Source organism: Myotis nattereri (genome assembly GCF_964212035.1).
Source record: "Myotis nattereri genome assembly, chromosome: 18".
Classification (NCBI taxonomy): domain Eukaryota; kingdom Metazoa; phylum Chordata; class Mammalia; order Chiroptera; family Vespertilionidae; genus Myotis; species Myotis nattereri.
This window is the reverse complement of record NC_138093.1, coordinates 26,495,695-26,519,941: the sequence shown is the minus strand read 5'-3', so window position 1 is coordinate 26,519,941 and position 24,247 is coordinate 26,495,695. Positions and strand designations below refer to the sequence as shown.

The 24,247-nt window shown below is 38.8% G+C and overlaps 1 protein-coding gene across 1 annotated transcript in view; it reads right to left on the bottom strand.

Annotated features, from left to right (window-relative positions):
• Positions 1-2,231: 2,231 nt before the first annotated feature.
• The window catches only part of HMCN1 (hemicentin 1), a gene marked incomplete at its 5' end in the record, with an annotated part of 289,007 nt that continues 266,991 nt past the window's right edge, over positions 2,232-24,247 (bottom strand). Inside the window, 9 exons of the mRNA XM_081113289.1 lie at positions 2,232-3,662; positions 5,382-5,508; positions 10,203-10,322; positions 13,934-14,284; positions 16,444-16,572; positions 18,983-19,108; positions 19,701-19,814; positions 22,145-22,279; positions 23,178-23,297. Coding sequence (XP_080969415.1) covers positions 3,296-3,662; positions 5,382-5,508; positions 10,203-10,322; positions 13,934-14,284; positions 16,444-16,572; positions 18,983-19,108; positions 19,701-19,814; positions 22,145-22,279; positions 23,178-23,297 — 1,589 coding nt within the window. The 3' untranslated portion in view covers positions 2,232-3,295. The remainder of the gene's footprint in view (positions 3,663-5,381; positions 5,509-10,202; positions 10,323-13,933; positions 14,285-16,443; positions 16,573-18,982; positions 19,109-19,700; positions 19,815-22,144; positions 22,280-23,177; positions 23,298-24,247) is intronic.

Genomic DNA, 24,247 nt, shown 5'->3' with positions numbered 1-24,247 from the left:
CACCACCTCCACACATGGAACCGCTTTATTCAGGAGTCAGGGCCAGAGTCCAATGAGTGGTCTCTGTCCTGCTGTCTGACATGCAGGCGGAGGCAACTGGAAATATTAGGAGATCAACTTACGTGGATTCCAAGACTGAAAATCAGGTACGTTGGGAGCCTGAAACCCAGGAGAATGAGAACCAAGGGGCCTAGTGCACAAGGGTAGCCTCCTAGCACCAGAAAGTCATGCTAAAGCCTTTCTCTTTGACCCATTGTCCCCCAAAGGATGCCTGGAAAGAAAGAAATTGCCCCACTGGGTCAAAGGGTATTATTAGCATTAGGAACATTATTAGGGTGGCTAGAGCACAGGGCTTCTTCTTGAGACAAATAACACCCTTCCCCTAACACACAACACAATCTATGGGCATATTATTACTCTGTGAAATCAAGCAAAAATGGATCCAAGTCTTAAAGAGAAAAACAAGTCTTAACAGGAGAGGAAGATAAAAGAATAGGCCCTCTTTACCAATTTTTCCTTGTAACTCGTGAGTAGGGAGCTTCTGTGTGAGCTGAATGAATGTAAGATCATGGGAATTTTTTTTCCAAAGGCAACTGGTCGAGTCCACCTTTTTCTCGTTCACATGACTTCCTACCAGGATCCATCCTCCTGGTTCCCCCATCAACGCCAATGATACCTTCTTATTCCCCACCCACCCAAAGCAACAAAACACAGGAAATGCACGAATACATATTGTCTATAGTTGCTTTTGTGTTAAATCGGCAGAGTTGAGTAGTAACAAGAGAAACGATGCAGGAAAAGTTTGCTGACCACCAGTGCAGATCATACTTCTTCTATTAACATTAGGTTAATTACTTATACTGTGTTGTAGGTAGACTTTATCCGACATGTAAGGGATTGTATATATTTGAGTCTAGTATTATTGATTAGATTTCTCATTTTACCCTTTGGTTTCCTCCCTTTGGAGATGTTTCCTTTGCTGCTAGTCGTTCCTCCGTGGTCTTTGGAATTTGCAGGCTCCAAGGACTGTAGTTGTAACACACAGGACATGGGCTTCCTCCCTACAGCTTTGCTTGATGCTGTGGAGGGCTTCAACACCCTGTTCTGTCATCCTAAGGGAACAGACAGGCTTGATAACTGGTATGATTGCCTATCTCTGCTCAACCACTAGGGTGGTTACGAGGTATTTAAAGACAGTTTTGTCAAAGGTACTTGGTTATAGTCAAGATCCTGGCTGGATCTTTTGGCTTCACACAGGACTATCCAAACCAAATAGTATAGTAACCATAAGTCTATTCCTACCAATGATTGTTTAGTACAGGGCTGGTCACTCTATGCTTGCAGGACATTGGACAAAGGAAATGAGAACAATTAAATGTGGTTTAATTTTAGAAAGCTCAATAATCAGGGTCATGTGCCAACGGGACATGTCAGGCACCACCTGGAACTGTTTACCAAATAGGCTGTACGTGTCCTTTCCAGGGCCTGAGGAGTCACACAGATGTCTTGACTGTTTAAACCAGCATTTTTCCAAGTGTTCCGTGAGATGTTACGATATATTGGGGAAAATTTTGACTCGAACAAATGAAATCTATTTTCTACTGAGGTGCTACGATCCTTCAGTGTCGGTATTAAATATTTAATAGGAAGACATATTCTATAGTTTCCAAACTTGTTTGACCATGGAGCCCGCTGACTCAGACTATCTTCATTGAACTCATGTTCTCCAGAATATTCTTTGGCAAACGCTGAGTTAGGCAATCACCTGCCGACTGCAGACTAGATGATTTTTCTAGGTTTCTTTGAATAACGTGATTCTAGGTAAAAAAAATCCTTCAATCACAGGCCATGATTAGACCTTCACTAGTTTATTACCTATTATAGGTAGGCGATGGATTTACTTGAGATAAGATATAAAGAAACTATTTAGGTAAGTGAGAAAACTGTTAGGCAATGGATATAACATTAGATGTGGAGTCATAAGAGGTAGAAGTTATGACATTTCTGCCACTAATTGGCTGTGCTGTCTTAAGGAAGTTACATACGTTATGAGTCCCAGGATCTTGACCTATAAAATGTGAATAACAATACAGCATTACCTATCTCAAGAGCTGCTGTGGTGATTAAATCATGACATGTATCACATACCCACATATGTATGTGGATGTGGCTATCCACTTTATTACCTGTTATAGCTGTGAGGAAACAAATTTCAGGTTTTCAAAAAAGTTAAGACAAAGGATGTGAAAATTTTATTTTAGCTGGTTTTCCTGTAACATTATATTTTTATAAAATAATTTTATAAAAGAGTTCATCAAGATATCCCATACAAAATACACACTAAGGTAATATATGTACACTTCATAAAAATAGAATACATCTTGGCAATTGCTTCCAGAGTCTGTTACCACCATGTACAGTGTATTGACGTTTAACATTTAGGCTAATTTAACATATGAGATTTTTCAAAAAAAACAAAGAAAACCGTCCCATTGATACTTTAAAAAATTGTTTCCAATTGATAGGAAGGTAAAAACAATTCTGGAACGTGAAAATGAAGGAGCTAATGGCAGATTATATCAAAATATATGAACAAAGATCTATGCCATCAACAATTCTCTGAGGACAAAGTAATATTTTTTTCTATGATCATAAATGGTTCGCTGAAAGTAATAGCCTTATTTTGGGTGTTCAAAGTGAGCCCCATTTGGGATCATCATAACCTTCTAGAAGCTGTACTATATTTCTAAAACGAGTGGTGTTTCTTTTTTTTCCTTAAAGTGAAAAGAGGTGTCTAAGTCCTATATATAATAAAGTATCAATCCTTTTTTTTTAAAAAGCATCTTCATAAGTTACTTAAGCTTTGCTCAAAAAACGTAGCAACCAGTTTTATTACTTTAAAAATGGCCAAATGCTCAAAAATCTACTTGGCTTTGAATCATTATTATAGTTTATTGTATATTTTTAAGGAAAACGATCTTAGCTACTATGCCACCATAAAACATCACTGATGTGTCCCTGTTCGATGTTCAGAGATAATCTTTGGAAAGTAACTGTTCCAGTGTAATAAATAAAAGAAAAGGATTTAGGGCCTTTCTAGACCTTAAGGACAAGATGTGGCCACGGTGGGATCCTGAAAATACCTCAGCAGTACCAAGGAAGACACACAAAACAGAGCACAGCACCATTTTCAAGTTGCCAAGGTTGCAACCGTTCAGGAGATGGTAACCTGGAAGCGAAGTGATTCCCATGATTAATGCAGCTTAAATATGTGGGTTTGGCTTTGGCGAGCTTCTTAGTACGGATAGGCAGACACGGCTATATACACTATGAATGTGGTCTGGTATTCAATGGTCCCATTGGCACTGTAGGATAAGGCTCGGACCCTCATGCGGTAGGTCTCTGGTTCCCGGAGGGGTCGTGTGGTATACACGACTCCTTTCAAGTTTTCAACCCTCAAGGCAAAAGGAACGGTCTGTTCCTCGTCCACCATGAGAAACGTTGTCCTGGGATGCATCACTCCATCCTGCGTGTATGCAACCAGCCGGATTAAATCTTGATTGGCGGCTATTCCAAAAGGGAGGGAGACAAGTTTGTATTCCAAGGCATATGGGCTCGAGGCGCATTCCAAATCATTGGGTGGACAGTTCTTGAGGCAGAACCTGAGGACAACAAACACATGAAGTGCATAGAGCTTCCTGGCTTGGAGGAAGACATGATGCAGGTGATGCTGATCCATGACAGCTCTCAGGCCTTAGAGGCAGGAGACAGCCTGCCTGCGAGAGCAGAAAGGCTCACCCCACGTTCAGGGTTGCTAACTCAAACCAGATGCCCGATGGCTATGACAGCAAGCTGGTCTAGAGTCAAATAGCAATCGCTCAGCTCCATGCAAGTCAGAAGCTTTTGAACCACGGAAGTAAGGATGAGTACCACCAGAGAAACTTCAAAAAGTCAGTTTTGGAAATGGAAGCATCTGTAAGTCTACTGGAAACAGTACTTTTTTTAAAAAAAAATATTTTATTGATTTTTTTACAGAGCGGAAGGGAGAGGGATAGAGATTTAGAAACATCAATGAGAGAGAAACATCGATCAGCTGCCTCCTGCACACCCCTCACTGGGTATGTGCCCGCAACCAAGGTACATGCCTTTGACCAGAATTGAACCTGGGACCCTTGAGTCTGCAGGCCAATACTCTATCCACCGAGCCAAACCGGTCAGGGCGAAACAGTGCTTCTTAAAGAAGGGAATGCAGGCTTTTAAAAATGTTAACAACTACCATAACACTGTTTGACAGCTGAAGTAGATCTTGATAATATTTGGGTTGTTTTTTTGAAAAAAAAAAGAAAGGTTAAAGTAGGATTCCTGGGGTGGGGGGAGGAGGGGAAGCCCTTCCTTTTGTATTTGTCAGCCACATTATTTTAGATGAGAAACTGTACTTTCTTTTTCGCAAGCCCACCTTCGCTGCTTTTGAGTCATCATGACTTTTGAATTGTCTGTCAGAAATCATTGGTAATAAAGAGTAAACTTAAAAAAATGCACAAAAGATCATTTTCTGAAGATAGATTCCTGTCATGGTATTTGTAGACATTTCAGAAGTCTATATTTTTAATTCCTCCTTTTCTTATTCCCCTTAGACCAGTTATGAGGAGCATCTAGGTGGATCCTGGGCAGGCCACACTTGACCTTGTCACAGGTAGCTGGTAGCCACTGCTGATCGGAAAAGCAGAGTTTGAGCTCCGACCAGCATCTGGTTTCAGATCTACCTTCTTACTAGCAGGTCCTATTCATGAGGAGCATTACCTCTGATTTCAAGCACCCCAGTAACTTGGAACCTGAACAGAGTAGAACATTTCTGTAAGGAGAGGGAGTCAATAGAAGAGTGGTTTATTCAGTGTTTCAGACAGCAGGAAATGTATGAACGGGCAGACTACTGACTCACACTTGCTCATCTCCATTCTCTCATGAAGTCGCCGTGAGTCATCGTAGTAAGAGCCAAGGTACTTCTTGGAACGCTCTAAGTGCTCAGAGACCTCCAAGCTCTGAGGCAACACAAACAGACACTAGAAAACTTCACGGGAAGGCAGACACCCCATAAAATGCTCATGGCTGAGGCAGAATTCTAGATGTTGCATGGCGGATTCCATGCTGGGGAGACGGTTCCAGGAAACCGTGGCGGCCCTGAGGGATAGATTAGGTCGCCGTGGGGACCGCAGGATGAGTTCATTTCTTGCCCATTCATTGAAGAAGGAACACATGTTACCCCAAGTCCTCTTGGATTATGACTTCCTGTGAGTTCAACACGACTAGAGACAGAGTTTGTGGCCAAGGAGGGAGAGGAAGGATGTTCAAGAGCACGTCTGGGAAGAGAAGGCAAGACTTACCCTGTGTCTGGATCCCGTTGGTAGTCGGGTGGGCAAGGCGTATCGATGCACTGGTAGCTTCCTCTCATGTTGAAGCACATGCGATTCTGCCCACAGCGCACATTCTGCTCCAGACACTCATCAATATCTAGCAACAGTACAAGGAACATGCAGAGTCAGCAACGCAGTCAGAACAGGCCATCAGAGCGGGGGTGGACATCTGACTGGCATGTCGAGGGTTAGTCTTCTCCTCCCCATGAATGAACTTGGTTGCTGTACCTAAGCTTCCTCAGTCACCAAGTGGGGATCTTGATACCTGATGTGCTGTTTCCCAGATTGCTTTGCGGATAAGTTTTTGTGTGTTGTTTTTTTAACGTATGTGAGAGGACACAGAAAAAAAAGCACTATAAAAGTAGAGGGGGAGCTATCAAGATCTCTCTGGTGTTGTTTTATCTTGGGGATATAGAGTGCATTTGAGTTTTAAAAGCAAATCATACTTTAAATTCACTAAAAAAAAAGCTAAAAATTTAAAGGACATTTGTGAACTTTGAGTGCGCCTTCCCCAGTATTTTGTTTTGTAAGTCCCAATTGTGCTTCCTGTTACTAGATTTCTCTTAGGACTAGTTTCCCACAGGAATGGAACACTTGGTGAAACAAGCTTTTATTTCAGTTAAGTCTCGCCTGTTGCCTCTGTGAACTAATTTCTAATTATGATTCTATCTGCCAGACGTGCTTCATCTCCTTGACAAAATGAGATGGCCTCCAAATAGAGAGAAAAGCCCTCCAGGGAAATGTGAGAGAAATTCAATTAGCCCTTTCTTCTTTGCTGTCATAAAAAACATTCCTCCATATCTTAGCTGTAATTTTTACAGTGAACTCATGCAGAAACATAGAGGTCTGGAGACCCAAACCTGGACACGCACCTGTGTGCATAAGAACAGCTACCTTATCACATATTTTCATTAGCTAAATATGAATCTATAAAGGAATGTCAGGACCTGATAGACAAAGTGTTTGTCCTTAGCTTCATAATAACGTAACACTTCCCATAGAAAAGCTTTCATAAGCATTCGAGCTCTGGGCAGGGGACTGCCTTCATCTTCTGTCTATATTCTTCTTTCCTCAGGATTAGGTACTATACAGACATCCACTCTACTCTCTCTGCTCATCTTTCTACTCAATGGCCTTAAAAAATGCCAAGAAATAGGAGAAATCGTGCTATCTTCTGTTAATTGACAATGTGGTGATGCTAGTTTTTATTAGGATAAAAATTACAGTCATTTTATAACATAAACATTATTGCTACAAGAAAAAGATACCAAGATAAGGTAAAAAAACGACTTTTCTATAATTAGCTGTAGACCATATGAATGCATTTAACCAAGTGCTTCTGGATACATTAAATATAATTTAGGATGAACATACTTGAAATATTTATTTTACAGAATTCTGATTCTTAATAAATAGAATGGATGACTTTGAAAACTTGGATAGCTTAGAATGCTCATTTCAAATGCAATACCAATATAGTGTTTTTAAATTTTTAGAATTAAATTAGTGGTGCTTAAAATTCACATAAAGATTAAAAAATATTTTTATTGATTTCAGAGAGGAAGGGAGAGGGAAAGAGAGATAGAAACATCAATGGTGAGAAAGAATCATTGACTGGCTGCCTGCTGCATGCCACACACCGGGGAATGAGCCTAAAACCCAGACATGTGCCCTGACTGGTAACCGAACCACGACCTCCTGGATTCATAGGTTGAAGCTCAACCACTGAGCCACACCAGCTGGGCGAGATTTTTTTTTTGTTTCTCTTCTCTTCTTGGGCAAATCATGATTGGGTGTGTGTTTTGTTTTCATTTTGCAGCCTCGTGACTTCTACTTTTCACTAGAGTTTCTGTCCTTGTTCAATGTCAAATTCACTCTAGTTTCCCTTTTAGCACTGATATTTCTACCACAAATGCATAAAGCTTCGAAATGCACATGTGAATGAAAAGTAGTCTTTTGTTCCTTGTAAATGCTTCAAACACTTTCAAAAGCTACACAAAGCCTCCGAGTTAGTCTTTTGAATACAGACTTCTGTAAAGGGCGTAATTGTTTTCTCTCGTGCCTTTTTTAAAACCACAATATATGCAACCCATTTAAATTGCAAACATTTCAAATAGCACCTGTTTCTGATTTCTTCACGTTATTTCCACTCTCCGAAGCTCAGCTGAAAGCTGAAAAATGTTTTACACACTGAATGAGTGACAAGGGCAGTAAAAAAAAATTGGAATAATTAAGAAAAGAAGTGAGAATATGACATAATATAACCCTTAAATATCTGGCTGAGAGGCTTAGCAGACCAGTTGGTTATTCAAAATGCTTCAGTGTCTACCCTGCTTCCTTCTGAAGTGCCTGGTGCACCTCTAGGGAGTGTGGTGTTAGAGTTGGGCATTGCCACCCCTTCAGAAGGACTCCTGGGTTGAAGATCTGGGGACAAGTTATAAAACAGGGACAATGTAAGTGCTCTCACCTCACCCAGCTGCCACAGTACAATAACCCTGGTGTTAATGAATCATAAGGGAGACAAAGGACTATTCTAGACATTATGAGATCTGTGATCAAGTCCTACTCTTGCTCTTGACTGTTCCAGGACACTGACACTCCCATAATCACTCTGAGAGTCAGTTTTATTATCTTTAGAATGGGTATAAATGATTGCCCTCGACAAATCTGCACTGCTGATAAAAATGGGATAATAGTTGTTCTGGAAAAACATAAGACTAAAAGGCAAAATACTGTTTGAACTTCCAGTTCTTCAAGTCTCAGCAAAATGTTCTGAATAGGGTAAGTTCGCAATAAACATTTGGTGACAGAAGGTTGTGTTCACTTTCCGCCTCCAGCCCCCATGATCCAGTGGGGCTCTCGGAGTGTGAATGAGTGAATGGGCGAGGGAGAGGTGGGGACGATTATGGTAACTCAGGGAAAGCCATTTTCCATCCTGAGACACGTTTTCTGCGAGCTACATCCTAGCAAGTCTTTTGTGAATCTCACAGAGAGGGAAAATTCAATCCAAATTCAATTGCTACTGATTAAGCACTCTTTCGCAGATTTTATTTGCTGTACTTTAGAAAGGATACACTTTGCACATGACAGAAATTAATAAAATTTAGATGTTAATGAATACATAATTAATAAAATTAAGATCCTGCCCACAAAATTGAGCAAGTTTCTTAGATTTTCAAGATTTATACAAGTTCTTATTTCTCTTTAATATATACATTGCAATCTAATACACCTTATCAAAGTACAATGCCCCTTTCACATTTTTGTGTAAAAATGTTTTACACACTGAATGAGTGACAAGGGCAGTAAAAAAAAATTGGAATAATTAAGAAAAGAAGTGAGAATATGACATAATATAACCCTTAAATATCTGGCTGAGAGGCTTAGCAGACCAGTTGGTTATTCAAAATGCTTCAGTGTCTACCCTGCTTCCTTCTGAAGTGCCTGGTGCACCTCTAGGGAGTGTGGTGTTAGAGTTGGGCATTGCCACCCCTTCAGAAGGACTCCTGGGTTGAAGATCTGGGGACAAGTTATAAAACAGGGACAATGTAAGTGCTCTCACCTCACCCAGCTGCCACAGTACAATAACCCTGGTGTTAATGAATCATAAGGGAGACAAAGGACTATTCTAGACATTATGAGATCTGTGATCAAGTCCTACTCTTGCTCTTGACTGTTCCAGGACACTGACACTGACATTAACTGTTGAGATTGATATTTTTTCTTTTTCTTTAAAAAAAATATTATTATTGATTTCAGAGAGGAAGGGAGAGAGAGAGAGAGAATCATTGATTGGCTGCCTCCTGCACACCCATAATGGGCATGTGCCCTGACCAGGAATCTAACCGTGACCTCCTGGTTCATGGGTCGATGACACTCAACCACTGAACCACACTGGCCAGGCAAGATTGATATTGTTTTTCTTTCTTCCATCACTATACATTGTCCAAAGCTATGTTATAGCACATATAACTTTGAATGCTGGTTATGTTCTTTTGTGGCTGGCTGTCTCCACCAGAATCTAAGATTTTGAAGGAAAGAAACTGCATATTATTATTATTATTATTATTGATTTCAGAGAAGAAAGGAGAAGGAGAGATAGAAATCAATGATGAGAGAGAATCATTGATCGGCAGCCTCTTGCATGCTTGCACCTGGGGATTGAGCCTGCAACCAGAGCATATGCCCTGACCGATAATTGAACCATGACCTCCATCCTGGTTCATAGGTTGATGCTTAACTACTGAGCCACGCTGGCCGGGTAGAAATTGCATATGATTCATTTGTTTGAACTTTTTGTTTCCTGCAATGCTAGAACATAATCTGTTCTACATCATCTGTAGACTCAAATAATGAATGGATTATTTCATCAATTTACCCACTGATCTCCAAGCCAAAGTCCAAAATAATGCTTAACACGGAAGTAAATCTACAGAGCGCTCTTCCCACTTCCCCTTCCATCATAGCTGAACTGTGAAGAAAGGTTTTAAGAGGTCTACCCCCATTCAGTTTTAAAAATATATGAGATAAACTGGTTTAGGCATTCTTGGTCCTTCTAGTGAGATAACACCAAAAATGTTTCTCAGCTACATCTTTTGCTCACTTGCTTTCTCATTGTACCACCTACCGCAAAAGCAATGCTTAAAGATAAGTCGGAACAACAGGAATGAGAAAGAACAGGAAGCAACTAGGAACATAATTTTTCAAGAAAGAAAACATTTACTTCCTCACATTCTCCTATGTTGGTTTTAAGTGAAGTTGGCAGCAACCAACATCCTACCACTGTCTCACCTTGACACGTCTTTCCGTTGAGCATGAGCTGATAGCCAGGTGGGCAGAGACACTGGTAGCTTCCAAAGGTATTTTTACACTCATGTTGGCAGGTGTCTCTGTTTGCACACTCATCCACATCTGGGGGGAAAGAGAGCAGAGTGGATAACCACACAAAACAAAGGCAAACTGTGACAGAACCAACAATAAACAGGGTGTTGATAGAAATTAGAAAAACGTCTTGGTGATTTAATACTCATGTGTTTAAAAATGCTCAGAGCTGTTTTCTATCAAGGTCTGTTTTCAATAGAGTCCCATATATAAACTGCACTATTTTATAAAATATGAACATCTGTGTATAAACACATGGAAGCGGAAACCCCCAAACGGCCAATTTCTCTATTAGTTAAGTAAGGCTGGAATGGCAGACAAACAGGTTTGACTAAGATCCTAAACCACCAAAGCACGAACTCTTGACAGAACAGAATCCCCTAAAAGAGGATATTAGTTTTTATTTTATTTAAACTTTAGCTGCCTCTCCCTCTTTCTCTCCCTGCACCCTCCCCCAAAGCTCATGCATAGCTTTCCCACACACAGATATTATCAAGTGGAGATGTGTTTATTTTTGTGACTACTCATTAAACTTCATATACTTGTAAAGTACGAATGGCAACCACATATCTATACACACACTTTAACAGCTGATTCTATTGTATTTTAAAAATGAAATGTATTTTAATAAACACTGCCTTTATAATTACTCAAAGTGTGTATACATTGTTTGGACACCCTGCATATATATATAATTGCTGTGGTACCTTGTGCAGAAAACTTAACTTCTCAAGATCTCAGATGATTTTTCTGCCAAAAGGAGTCACTGATACAATCTCTCTAGTTTATAGGTTTTGGAAGGTTCATATACAGTAACATATGTGAAAGAATTTTCTAAACTATAAAAATATATCTGTCTGCTATTATTAAGCAAAGCCAAGAAAACAGCAATAAAAAAGAGAGTAAGACTAGGGGATAATTAAAAATTAATTGATATTTGCCTTCAGGATGAGATGTGATTTGGGAGGCCTCAGATTTCTTGTCCCAATTGTGTTTTGCTTTGAGTAATTTTAAAATTTGCCGACAATCCCCGAGCACACACCAACCAGTGGAAGAATGAAAAGGAGAATGTGACGTGAATTGGGAGTAGGGGTGATGTCAGATGGAAGAAAACAGAAGGCAGATAGAAACTTTGAAATGTCTCAGAGCAAAATTTGCATATTTTGCATATTGTGCAAATCAGAATATAATTGCAATGATTCAAGATCTGTTAATGATAAACAGTCATCAAATATTGGTCAATGTTTTTGTTCTATTTTAGTTAACCAAAGCATCTGTTCCAGAACTTGTGTGATTTACTTTTACTTTTTCCCTTTATAATCTGCTTCCGCCTAAAGTAACAACAGAAATGAAAGTGATGGACTCCACATAGTCAATATCACAGGTCCCACAGTAAGAATTCCAGTGATTTCTGTATCCAGACGCTCTGCAATGTACCTTTCTCCTGTGAAGCTTTGGAATCAATTCCTCGAAAAGTTAAATTTTAGCCCAAGTCTAATGATTCCATAATGTTAATCCAAATCTTTTGTAAGTTATCTATTCCAGATGGTTAATTAAAGGCATTTGGTGTTTACTGCAAGTTGCTTATCTCGTAATTCCAAAGCTGTCTGCAATCTTGGTGTAAATTTCTTTATTAACACCAACAGTATAAAATACTCACCATATTTTAAGAACTATTTCTAAATGTCCCCCGTCTATTAACTGCCCTTAAATAAAACTTAAATATCCAATAACTGACTCCTTATAGAAAGTTTACTTTAGGTATTCCAAGATCAGTCCTCATTCTGAAACAGTAGCTGCCTCAAACAGTAGATGGTATGGGAAAGATGAATTACTGTAAACATAATATTAGTTTACATAAGGTTATAATAAACACCAAGACACAGAAAACATATATATGACTCTACCATGATGAAACTACAGGGCACAGACTGTGGTCAAGAAAGAGAATTGGGTTGTTAATGAGGAACACTTTCTTAAAATGACTTGGGCTTTCAGATGATTGAGAAGTCAGCTAGATGGCGATGGTATGTGTATAGGAGGATAGTTTAATTCATTTATCAAAGCATAAACAAAGAGTTGGGGTAGAAGAACAAAGGTAGAAGAGAAAAACTTGTCTAAAATGAAGGCGAAGTATGGGATGATAATAGGATTTGAAAATCCTTCAGTGAGATTATCTGGAAGAAAAGGTGAAAGACAACATGTCAGATGCCAATTCTGTCAATAAAAGAATAGTGAAAAGTTTTAACTAACAAAGAGTCCGTTCAAAACTGTGGGCATGAAAAATTCTTAACATTCAGAAAGATTTGGAGCAAGTTAGGAGTGGTGTTTGACATAGTCGTAAGGATTGTGGAGCCCACAGATTAAGGAGTGTTTCACTGTATGGGACAAAATGTAGAGAGTTGTTAATAAATGCATTAATATTTGAAGTTTAAGGAGTAAAAGAAACTAGTCCTGTCCACAGACCTAGGAAGCTGATCACAGGAAAAAGATTCCATATCCTATTAAGCTTCAGGTACATTAGGACATCTAGACAGAGAAGTCCTGGGAAAATATGGACCTAAAGAAAAAAGGTGAAAGTTTAGAAGTTTGAGGGTCCAGCTGAGTACAAGTGGAAAAAAAAAAAAGACAAAACTGGAAGTCAGCAGAAGAAGAAATTTTAAAAATGTTTAAGAGAAATGTTTAACAGAAAGCATATTTAGGAGAGAATAAGCGAAGTGTAGAACACTTAAGAAAAATACAAGAACATACGACTGGCATAGAGGTCTCATATTTAAACAGAGGTTCTTAAACTTAAACAGAATCTCTTCCCTCCCTTCTTGCCTCTGTCTTCCCTCTCTACTTTGCTTTCTTGAACAAATAGTGGGGCTAATTCCTGTTTGCCAACTCCTCTTGGTGCATGCAAACTGTGAACATTCACAGAAAACTGATTTAAATGAAGGACAGATGGTAATACTTGCAACTTCACAGAAAACAAGGTTTCAATTTTTGAGATGGAAATTATGCTTCCCTTTTGCAAACAAATTAAAATTCAGACTTGTGAGTTTAGATAAAGACATTGAAAGCACATACTTTCAGGTGATGGAACCAATTTAATTTGGTCCTGGCTCACATGACCTCTTCAGTGACTTATATACAAAATAATCAAACTGAAAAATCCTATGGCGAGTGTGGGACAACAGTCAACACTGTGCTGGTTGTCATATAGAATAAACAGTCCAGTGAGTCACTGGAAGCTTCACTTTTAACCACTGCTTTGACATCCATCAGCTGTAGCCATAATTATAGTATAATATTATGGGACAGAATGTATGTTCTCTTTTTTAGAAACCATATTTTGGACGCCACTGAAATTGATTTCTATACAGCATTAAATTCAGTAACACCTGCAGGTGACCAAAGAACTGTCAATATAAAACAGTAAATTAGACTGCACACATGCAAACACATCATTTACTTGAATAAAAACTGCAATAGTTTTCGGTGCTAGAGTAAATGTCTTGACACTTTGAGTCCTCCCAAGATTGGAGATCAGATGTAGCTCCCTGCACCCACACGAACACGGGTGCTGTATGTACATATGCGTAGACTGGCCCATCAGAGAGCCCCCAGAAAGGACATGCAAGAGGGCTGACATTTACCTACACATGTGTCATGGTTTGCCTCAGAGCCTTCAGGGCAAGTTTTCCTAATAGTCCTTCTAGTCCTGGAGAGAGATGTTCTGCTGTTCCTATACTCTGAGTAGGAGCTGTAGAGATGGGAGTACTGTCTGTAATGCTGTTGAGGTTGATAGTTGTTTCTCACGGGGGAGAACCGAGCAAGGTTATAGCTATTGTACTGAGAGCCATAAGCGGGCAGCCTCTCCAATCCAGCGCAAGATTTCCCGTCCCCTAATAAATGTTGTCCTGGTGGACAGACACACTTGAAGCTGCCGGGGGTGTTGAAGCACTGATATGCACAAGGCTTAGGCATTTGTTCACACTCATTAATGTCTGCTCGTGTGCCACGATACATAAAAAAAAAGAGAGAGAGAGAAAAAAAACAACAGACACATACACAAAACACAGGAATAAAGAATCAGTCTGTAAAACGAACTGAAGACATTATGTCACCCTCCAAAGTCAGGCATTCAGTCAGCTCTCAGCTGTTGTGGGCTTTTGAGAAAGCTGGAACCATTCACTTACGAATATACAGGAAGATTTTATGACTGTCCCTAAAGATTGCTTCACATGTACAGTAGAAACATAATGGGTCATATGGACAAATGTGGTCTAGAATCCGGAAAAACTAGAGTTCAAAGCTAATATAGATCTTAATTCTGTTGGTGGAACAGTCACATTACTAATTTGCATTTAATTATAGTATTGACCACTAGTGTCTCTAAGTTTTCATGCATTCATAAGTCTCAGATACAGGAAGGTTGGTGAAACTACAAACATTTTTATTTTCTTTTGTATCTTTTGAATCAATAATTATTAATCAAACCAATTATACATTTTACAAGAAAATTAAAAAGGACATGCAGATAGAATAATTTCTTAATGAGATATAAACTCATAAAGTCCATAAAATTAAAAAATGCTTGTCTTCTTCCTATTCCTAGGTCAACACAGAGTATTACTTGCAATTTTTTCTGTCAATTGGATAACTGTATAAAAACCAGAGATCAAAACCAAATTCTTTAATTCATTACCACATGAAGAAAAACATGAATTAAGTAAAATAAGTAGTAAATTTTGCTTTAAAAATTATTTTAGTAGGCAAAAGTTTAAATTAACATTTTTAATCTCTTTAAGGCAATGGCCCTACCTTCTTCATTGTCTTATTGACAAATGCCTGATAGTCAACTTCTGATCAAATTAGTGAACAAGTAAACACATTTCATTCTGCTAGGTCACTGTTATGACTGATCAAGATGTTAAATTATGTATAAGTTAAAATATCTAAATAGTATGTATTTCTGTTATTAAAAAGTATTAGTATTTATTCATTCTAGTAATGGTATTACTTTGAGCATTTGCTATGTGCAAAGTACTATGTTAGGTACAGTATAAAGACAGAACTCAATCTTTATGGGAGAATTTGCTATTAAATAATTGTTAAGTAGGCAACCAAGGCAATCAATTTTAAAAGCATAGCATGCAAACCAGAAGCCAGTATTTAAAAGCCCGCACGTTTTTTGCTGCACTTAAATATTCTGAAGATAAATCGAATTTGATAGGTCAGTTTCTTTATTATAAATGCACTAATTTAATAAAAAGCATATGATTATCTTTTCACAGATATTTCGTATTATCTGTTACTTGCCTTACTTTATATTCACTTATAACTAAGATGGAAACAAATAATAATGACCAATGTGCTTAAATTGTGTGTTCACATTTTAATCCCTCATACCTAAACCTTGATATTACATACATGTAGACTTCATATTCAAATGAAATATATCTATGAAAACATTTATGTCACGTACATAGAGAGGTAATCAATTAGATAATCTTCACAATTAAGTTGTCCTGGTAATTAGATCAGAACTTTATTTTGGTATGTGTAGTGTACAGTAAGCACTCTGTAGTCGTTATTACTATCACTTGAAGTCAGTGTAAATTGAACTCAATATCAAGTGTCTAAGACATACCATTGACCCTTGAACAACGTGGTGGTTAGGAATGCCAACCCCCATGCAGTCAAAAATCTGTGTATAACTTTTGACTCCTTCAAAACTCAGTCATCCCTCAGTATCTGCAGGGAGATTGGTTTTAGGACCCTGTGGATACCAAAATCCATGGATACTCAAACCCCTGTATAAAATGGCATAGGACAATGTATAGAGTCCTGCACAACACGAACTACTAGCAGCAGAATGAAAATACTGTCTTCAATCTGTTGGATAAGTCCCCAGATGCAAAAGCCAGGGATGCAGAGGGCTGACTGTACATTGATTGAAAAATTTTCAGATACGTGTACCCGTGCAGTTCAAACCCATGTTGTCCAATGGTCAACTGTTATTCAAATTATGCTACGAATTACTTAAACCAAGTTACAAATCTCCTAATTGTAGCAAGAAAGCATTGGAGGATAGAGAGAGGTCCCACTCAACTTGGTAAGGCTCAGTAACTTCATTACTCAGTAAGAGTTCCTGGTAACTTACCCACACAGGGTCTTCCCACTCCTTGAGACCGGTAACCTCTTGGACATACACAGCGATAGCTGCCTCTTGTATTCTCACATATCTGGTTATATCTGCACTGATGGGTCCCATCTTTACACTCATCAATATCTACAGACATGGAGGCAATAAAAAGTAATAACATTTCCTCTTTCAAAACCTGATATTTATTTTTATTTTTAAAACATATATTTTTATTGATTTGAGAGAGAAAGAGAGAGAGAGAGAGAGATGTAAACATCAATGATGAGCGATAATCATTGACCACGTGCCTCCTGCATGCTTCCTACTGGGGATTGAGCCCATAACCCGGGCATGTACCCTTGACCCTTGACCTTTGGAATCTAACCTGGGACCCTTCAGTCCGCAGGCCTATGCTCTATCCACCAAGCCAAACCAGTTAGGGCTCAAAACCTGATATTTAAAGTGAACTTCCTTTGGAATCGCCGAAGGTTGAATTTCTCACCATGTGGTTGAGGCCTGGAGTCAGAAAACCTGGGTTCAAGTCCTTGCTCTGTCACTTATTAACTGTTTACTTTCTTCCTCTTGCTCCTTACTATGGAAATAGTTCTATTCTCAGCTTTTGTTTTTCTTTCCCCTTCTCAAAACTCCCTCCTCCTTTGGCCATTTATATTAGTGACTCTGATAAGCTTGTTGATGTATATTTAGAGCAACAGTACTATATGGTTTCTTTCCTACAGTCCCACATGCCTAGCTGCTAGCTGGTCATCTCCACCTCCTTGTTTTACCAGTTCTTCAAACTCAACAGGTCCCCAGTGTCTTATCATTACTTCCTTACTTGTGGTCACAGTATTCTTTCTCCACAATCAACCAGGCTGTAAACATCAGTTATCTTTAACTTACTCCCTCAGTTTCCAAGATTGGGTAATTCTACTTCCTTCGATCAAATCCACATATCCCCTCTTTCCTTTTCCACTTTCTATATTTTTGCTGTAACTTTTTAAACAGCCTTCTGATCTTTCAGCTCATCTCATTTCTAATTAATCTTATTATACATAACTACAGAGACAATGGTCTTAAAATACTTATAATTGCACATAACTGCCTACATGCTCTAAGTTGGCTGCTATTCTTAGGTAGTAAGAAAAATATTCACCTATATCCATAGAACTGAAAAGAGTACAACTCTCCCAGTTTTTTTTTAAATGGCATACTAAACATCTACGTACATCAACAAGTATCAACTGAAGGTCAGTATTCCTTCATTTATATCTATGCCCTTCCCGTACTCTTATATTATTTAGAAGCAAATCCAAGATACATTATAACTTTATTAATAGCTATTTCATAATTTTATTTTATTTTTTTAAAAATATATTTTATTGATTTTTTTTACAGAAAGGAAGGGAGAGGGATAGAGAGCTAGAAACATTAATGAGAGAGAAACATCGATCAGCTGCCTCCTGCACACTCCCCACTGGGGATGTGCCCGCAACCAAGGCACATGCCCTTGACTGGAATCGAACCTGGGACCCTTCAGTCCGCAGGCTGACGCTCTATCCATTGAGCCAAACCAGTCAGGGCTATTTCATAATTTTAAATAAAGTCCTATTTTTTAAATGAGAAACTTAAACTCAAATTTCTGTGTCATCTTAAGGGTCATTGAAGGAGAGATAGCTGTCAAGAACGAAGGGTGAATTTTAGCATGTTATTTCCAAGTCCAGCTCTTCTCCCCCTGAGCAGGGCTTTCTTTCCTTCCTTTTCTACCACTCCCACCTGCTGACATTCACTTCAAGGCTATACGTAAGTATGACCGCTTCCATGACTCCTCTGATAAGCACTCCCATTACACATGATCACTTGTTCAAGTACTCTTGTACCATTTTATTTTACCTCTTTTGTGGTGTTTCATTCTACCTTGTCTTATAGTTTGTTTCTTTCTTTTGGTGGAGGAAGTGGGGTTGGCAAATCTATCCCAGTAGATTGTAAGAATATAAGAGCAGCAATACTATCTTTTAAATTTTTGTAAAATACGCAATTCATAGTTCTGCTAACAATGGCAGCCTGGGTCAGAATGGGCACGTAAAGAATAAACTTACACAGAAATACAATTTACTTTATTGTCTGGTCATTGGTTTGACATTTAAAGAATATTTAGCTCTACAATTATATTTCTAACTTTTAATAAATCCTATGATTTTTTCCCAACCTTCATATGAGATTCTGAACATATATGTTAAATTTCATATTAGAAGTGAAGAGATACTATTAATTTATGCGAATATTAAACTATATAAGCCAAATGTGTAACTGATGGGAACTCAAATGGCCACATGTCTCTATGGTGAGCTTCCATTTCCTCATATGGCTATGACCCCAGAATCCCAGAGGTCAACCATACTAGAAGTTGGGGATGAAAAAAACAAACACCTAAGCTAGGGAAAAAGAAATAGCTCCTTATTAGGTTAAATGTACTCTAATCATTAGTTTTGAAATGGATGCCTTACTTGGCTTGGCGATGGTAAATGCATCTCAGTCACCGAACTAGCCAGCCACTCACCAATGCAGGTTCCATTTTCCGCCTTGGTCATCCCGTTGGGGCAGAGATCAATGCACTTGTAGCCGCCACGGGTGTTCTCGCAGTGCTGGTCTGGTCTGCACACGTTCTGGCGACACTCGTTCACATCTTCACAGGGGGACAAAGGGCACGTAGACTGAGAAGATGACTGCGTCAACGTTGCCATAGAAACTATACTTTTAGACTTTAAAGATAGTATAGGCTAATATAGATGTTGACTGCATAATCATCATGTAAAGTTAAAGTGTTTAAATCCAAGGTATGTGACACAATTATAAAACATAATAAAAATCAAAAACATGTCACAGAGCTGGCAGCCATACCAACCATTTCCTCCTCCAAGAAAAAAAAAACGTATATGTATCTGTATATACACATATATATGTATACTAATTATTGTATTATTTTCCATGTGAACAACTGTAAACCTACTTTTGCCCCATCCTGTGTTATACTTCATCCTGTGTTATACTTCTGGGGAAAAATTTGGTAAAAATAATAGGGGAAATGTTGAAAAATGGTTACATAACCCGTGAAGCACAGCATTTGCTTCCATTTTGTTTTTATAAAGACTATATATACGATGCATGGTAGGTATTCTATCTTTAAATCAGGCTCAGGGCACAGCACATGAACTGGATCAGACACCAGTAAGAAGTTACAAAGATACTATGCTTTCGAATTCAAAGCCCTTTCTTACCCATGCATTTTCTGCCCTTGAGCTGATACCCAGGTTCACACCCACAGTGAAAACTTCCTATGGCATTGAAACAGCGGTGGTGGCAGGGACTGGATTCTTGACATTCATTAATATCTGTTAAATAAAGCAAAACTTTCATTATCTTCTGTTAGGAAACTTGGATGAACTTATCCCAAATATTTAACCTTTGAATACTCTTTGATAATTATTATGTTAAAGATCTTCTCTAAAATGAATTCAACACAATTGCTCTCACATAATCTGCTAGATAACGGACAGGATTAATTGCTGGAGAGAGTATCTCTCTCTTCAATACTCCCACCTCTGCTGGTGACTCAGAGCTGTGTTGACACAGCACACCTCTCCTTTGAGTGCTTTACCATGTGGCTCCCACTCCTGTTTCCAGGAAGCTTCAGCCCTGGAATGTTGCTGACAGACTGGAATACGAAGATAGGAAAAAATAAACTGAAGCTAAGGTCTTCTGCAATACATGTTGCAATTAACCTTTCGTCTTCATTTCTGCTGCTATTCGTGTGAGGCAGGTCTTTATCACCTTATGCCAAACTGACGGCATCAACTTTAGTATTTCGCCAAATCAATCTTCCCAAACACCGTCTGCATCACAGTGTAACAAAAAAGTGCAGGATGAACTCTCCCCACTCATGGACTGCCTTCTCCCCTCTCCTTCCTTCCAGTCCCAAAGGAGAGAGCTCTTCTCCCACTTAAGAAAAGTCCCCCCCTACTGCAGCCCATCTCTTCCTTTCTCACACCAAGATGATAATGGTCCATTGATAATTCCCTGCTCTTGTGTATTTTAAAGTCCTTCCTACTTACTGTCATCTTTCCCAAAACCCCATAGACACAACCAAATATTTCCTATCCTAAAAAAATCCCTCTCTTAGATTTATACTCATTTCACATTTCTCCATACCTCTGTCATTCTATTCTAAACTCTTCAAAACAACAATCACCATATTTAGGTTCTTCTTGTCCTTATTTTACCTTCCCAAACTCGAGATTGCTCATGTCTTATTTTGTACTTGTTTTCTATTTGAGAGCTTCTAATTTAATCTTTCAAAATCTGCACATACCCAAATGTGATCACATAATTTTAAAAAGTTTTCATATACTTTTTTCTCTTTTGCTTGCCCCCCCCCTTATCCTTTACTCCCTTTCCCACCAAAACCAACCTGTAATAACTATCTAGTATACATGATAACGTCTCTTTCATGTACCCATATATAGCTTTACCTAAGTATATAAATGCATTTTCTTTTTCTCTGTTATTGTTTGTTTTCTAGTCACATAATCTTTTCTACACAAGTTAGACTTTCCTACACTTTGATGTCCTCAACCAACAACACCTTATGGAAATCCTTTAAGCCAAATAGTTGAGCTCCATTCTACTCTTTAAAATAGCAGCACAATGGTTCATTTTGTGGATGTACCATAATTAATTCATTTTTTTCTATTATTGATAGGCATTCAGTTTTGCATCCACTGTTTCTGTTGCTATGAAAAATCCTGATAGCAGCTTTACCCATAATTGCTAAAACTTGGAAGCAACCAGGATGTGCTTCAGTAATAAATGGGTAAACACTGTGATACATTCATACGGTGAAATATTACTCAGCACTAAAAAGAAATGAGCTATCAACCCAGGAAAAGACACGGAGGAAACTGACATGCATACCACTAAGTGAAAAAGCCAACCTAAGAAGGCTACATACTATATAACCTTACATATAGGTTCCACCTATATGACATTCTGGAAAAGGCAAAACTGTGGAGACAATAAAAATATCAGTGGTTTCCAGAGATTTGGGGGAAGAAGGATGAACAGGTGGAACACAGATTTTTTAGGGCAGGAAAACTATTTGTGTGATATTATAATGGAAGACACATGTCATTATTAATTTGTCCAAGCCCATGGAAGGTATAACACCAAGAGTGAACTCCAATGTATACTATGGACTTTGTCTGATAATGATGTGTCCACGTAGGTTAATCCTTGGTAAAAAAAAATGTGCCACTCCGGTGCAGGATATAAATACTGAGGGAGGCCGTGCGTGAGATGGGGCAGGGGTACGTGAGGAATATCTTCACCTTTCACTCAATTTTACTGTGAACCTAAAACTGCTCTAAAAATAGAGACTATTAAAAAATAGTCCCGCAATAAATATTCTGTAGTCTGATGCAATGGGGTTCAATAAAGTAGATTTTATTAGATCATGCCGTATAATTTCCTCTCTATTAAATATAATAGGCAAACGTTATTCAAAACCACCATGCTGCAAACATTTGAAATAGCCATGGAATATTACATCTGAAGACCCCCAATTGAGAAGCTCAATCTATAAAAGTGTTCACTTTAAATGATGCAAAAGTCAGGGTGTCTTAATTCTTAGTATCATAAGATAAAGCAAAGGCCTCCATGTTTATACCTTGACAACTCATCCCATCAGAGGTTCTTCGAAAGCCAATTCCACAGCGGACCACGCAGCGATAGGATCCAATGGTATTGTCGCAGTCCTGACCAGCATGGCATGTGTGTCCACCTAAAGCACACTCATCAATGTCTGCAACAAAGCGGGGCATTCAATCAAGGTGAGTGGAAGAAGCCAGGCTAAGAACCTGCTGTGAAGTGGGGATAAGAAAAGCAGTAACAGCACTTGAAAAACATATAAGAGCAAGAATGCTGATTTTTTTGGTTGAGTCATTTCAGGTGGGTTAAATGGCTGACAAGCTCACAGTAGCATAGTGTGATATCGTCACAGACCAATCCATCCATTAGACCACTTATAGGTTAGGTTTTTTAAAAAAGTTACTTGTCCTTTCTGAGATCACAGTTTCCTGTAAAATCAGAACAATAATAGCTATCTCTCAGTATTGCTTTACAAATGAAAGGAAATAATGTCCAATGCATACTGGACTCTCCATAAATGTTATTCCTCTCGCCTCCTATCCCCCTACGCTTTCTCTCTTTTGCATTTAGAAGGGGACCTCCTTGGCATAGAGGGAGAAATCCTTTCTGCGTTTCATTATTTTTTAATTATAAAACTAGATCCTTACACAATTGTAACTTTGAAGCATATCTAGCGTCTGATAGAAAAATGTTTTTTTGTTGTTAATGTTCCCAAAGTGCTATCAGGATTGTGCAATTTAATTGAATTTTTTATAACCAGCCTCCTTAGTTTTATAATTGTAAGATGAGTAGAGTGATGGTCCTGAAGCCTCTCCTCACTGTGATGTGAGGAGTGAGAGAGTCACTACAGGCACCCTATGAAGGGCCCCATATGCAGGCAGTGTGTGGGCAATATTAAGATCTTCCTGTCTGTTGCCACGTGTGGGGGGAGGGGACAGAGGGGGCAAAAGAGTAGAAAAGAAGAGTGTTGGTCTACCACACTCCCTCTAGGTTGCGACTGCCATGACCTTTGCTGAAATATGTCCATTAGACTCAGGGTTGTGAATAAAGACCTTGACAAGTTCTTCCATCAGCAGCGATGGTGAGGCCTTTAGGGCAGGAGCAATAATAGGTCCCCATGGCATTGTGGCAGATATGGGAGCAGGGCTTCCCTGTTGCACATTCATCTTCATCTGAAAGAGGAAACAAAGGGCCCAATTAGTACATGAACTCCCTACTTTCTAGGAGTTATTAACGTCAGTGTTTAAAGAGGCCAAGGAATTGAGTCACATGGAACAGAAAATGCTCTATAGCATGGGAATGCTGATTAAAAATTAATGCCGAGACACCCAAATTATCTTTGATAGTGAATAGATGTTTAGATTGATTCTAAAACAATGATGATGATAACTAAGCTACCACAACCATTTACTGGAGCTAACCTCTTTTTACCTACCTGAACTCATTGCACACAATGTTCCTAGGAGATAAGTTGTTTTTTGTAAATCCTCACCAGAGGATATTTTTCCACTGACTTTTAGAGAGAGTGGAAAAGAGAGGGAAAGACAGAGAGAAACATTGCTGTGAGAGAAACACATGGATTAGTTGCCTCCTGCATGAGTCCTGATCAGGGCCCAGGCCAGGGAGGAGCCTGCAACCCAGGTACCTGCCCTTCACCTAATTGAACCTGGGGTTAGGTCCACAGGCTGATGCTCTATCCACTGAGAAAAACTGGCTAGGGCAGGAGATGAGTATTTTAATTACTATCCTCATTTGCGTGATAAAACTGAGAAGCAAAGAGGTTAAGTAAACTCCCCAAGGTTACACAGGTCATTATTGGCAGAGCTGGAATTGAACCTGGGTAGTATAATTTTTAAAGACCACTTTTTACCAATATACATTACACTGTATATACAATATACAATATACAATATACATTACCAGTGAGAGAAAGGCGTGAGCCATTTACTCAACCTTTTACTTCTCAGTGACTCTCTTGAAGTGGTACTTGGGTGAGAAAAGGCTGGTTTAGTCATTAGTCTTTGGCCCACAGTCCTGCCCTGTCCTATGATTGAGCAATTCTAGAGTTAGGTGACTTAGAGCTGAATTACTGCTATTTCACATCCATGGCAATTAAGTGGCC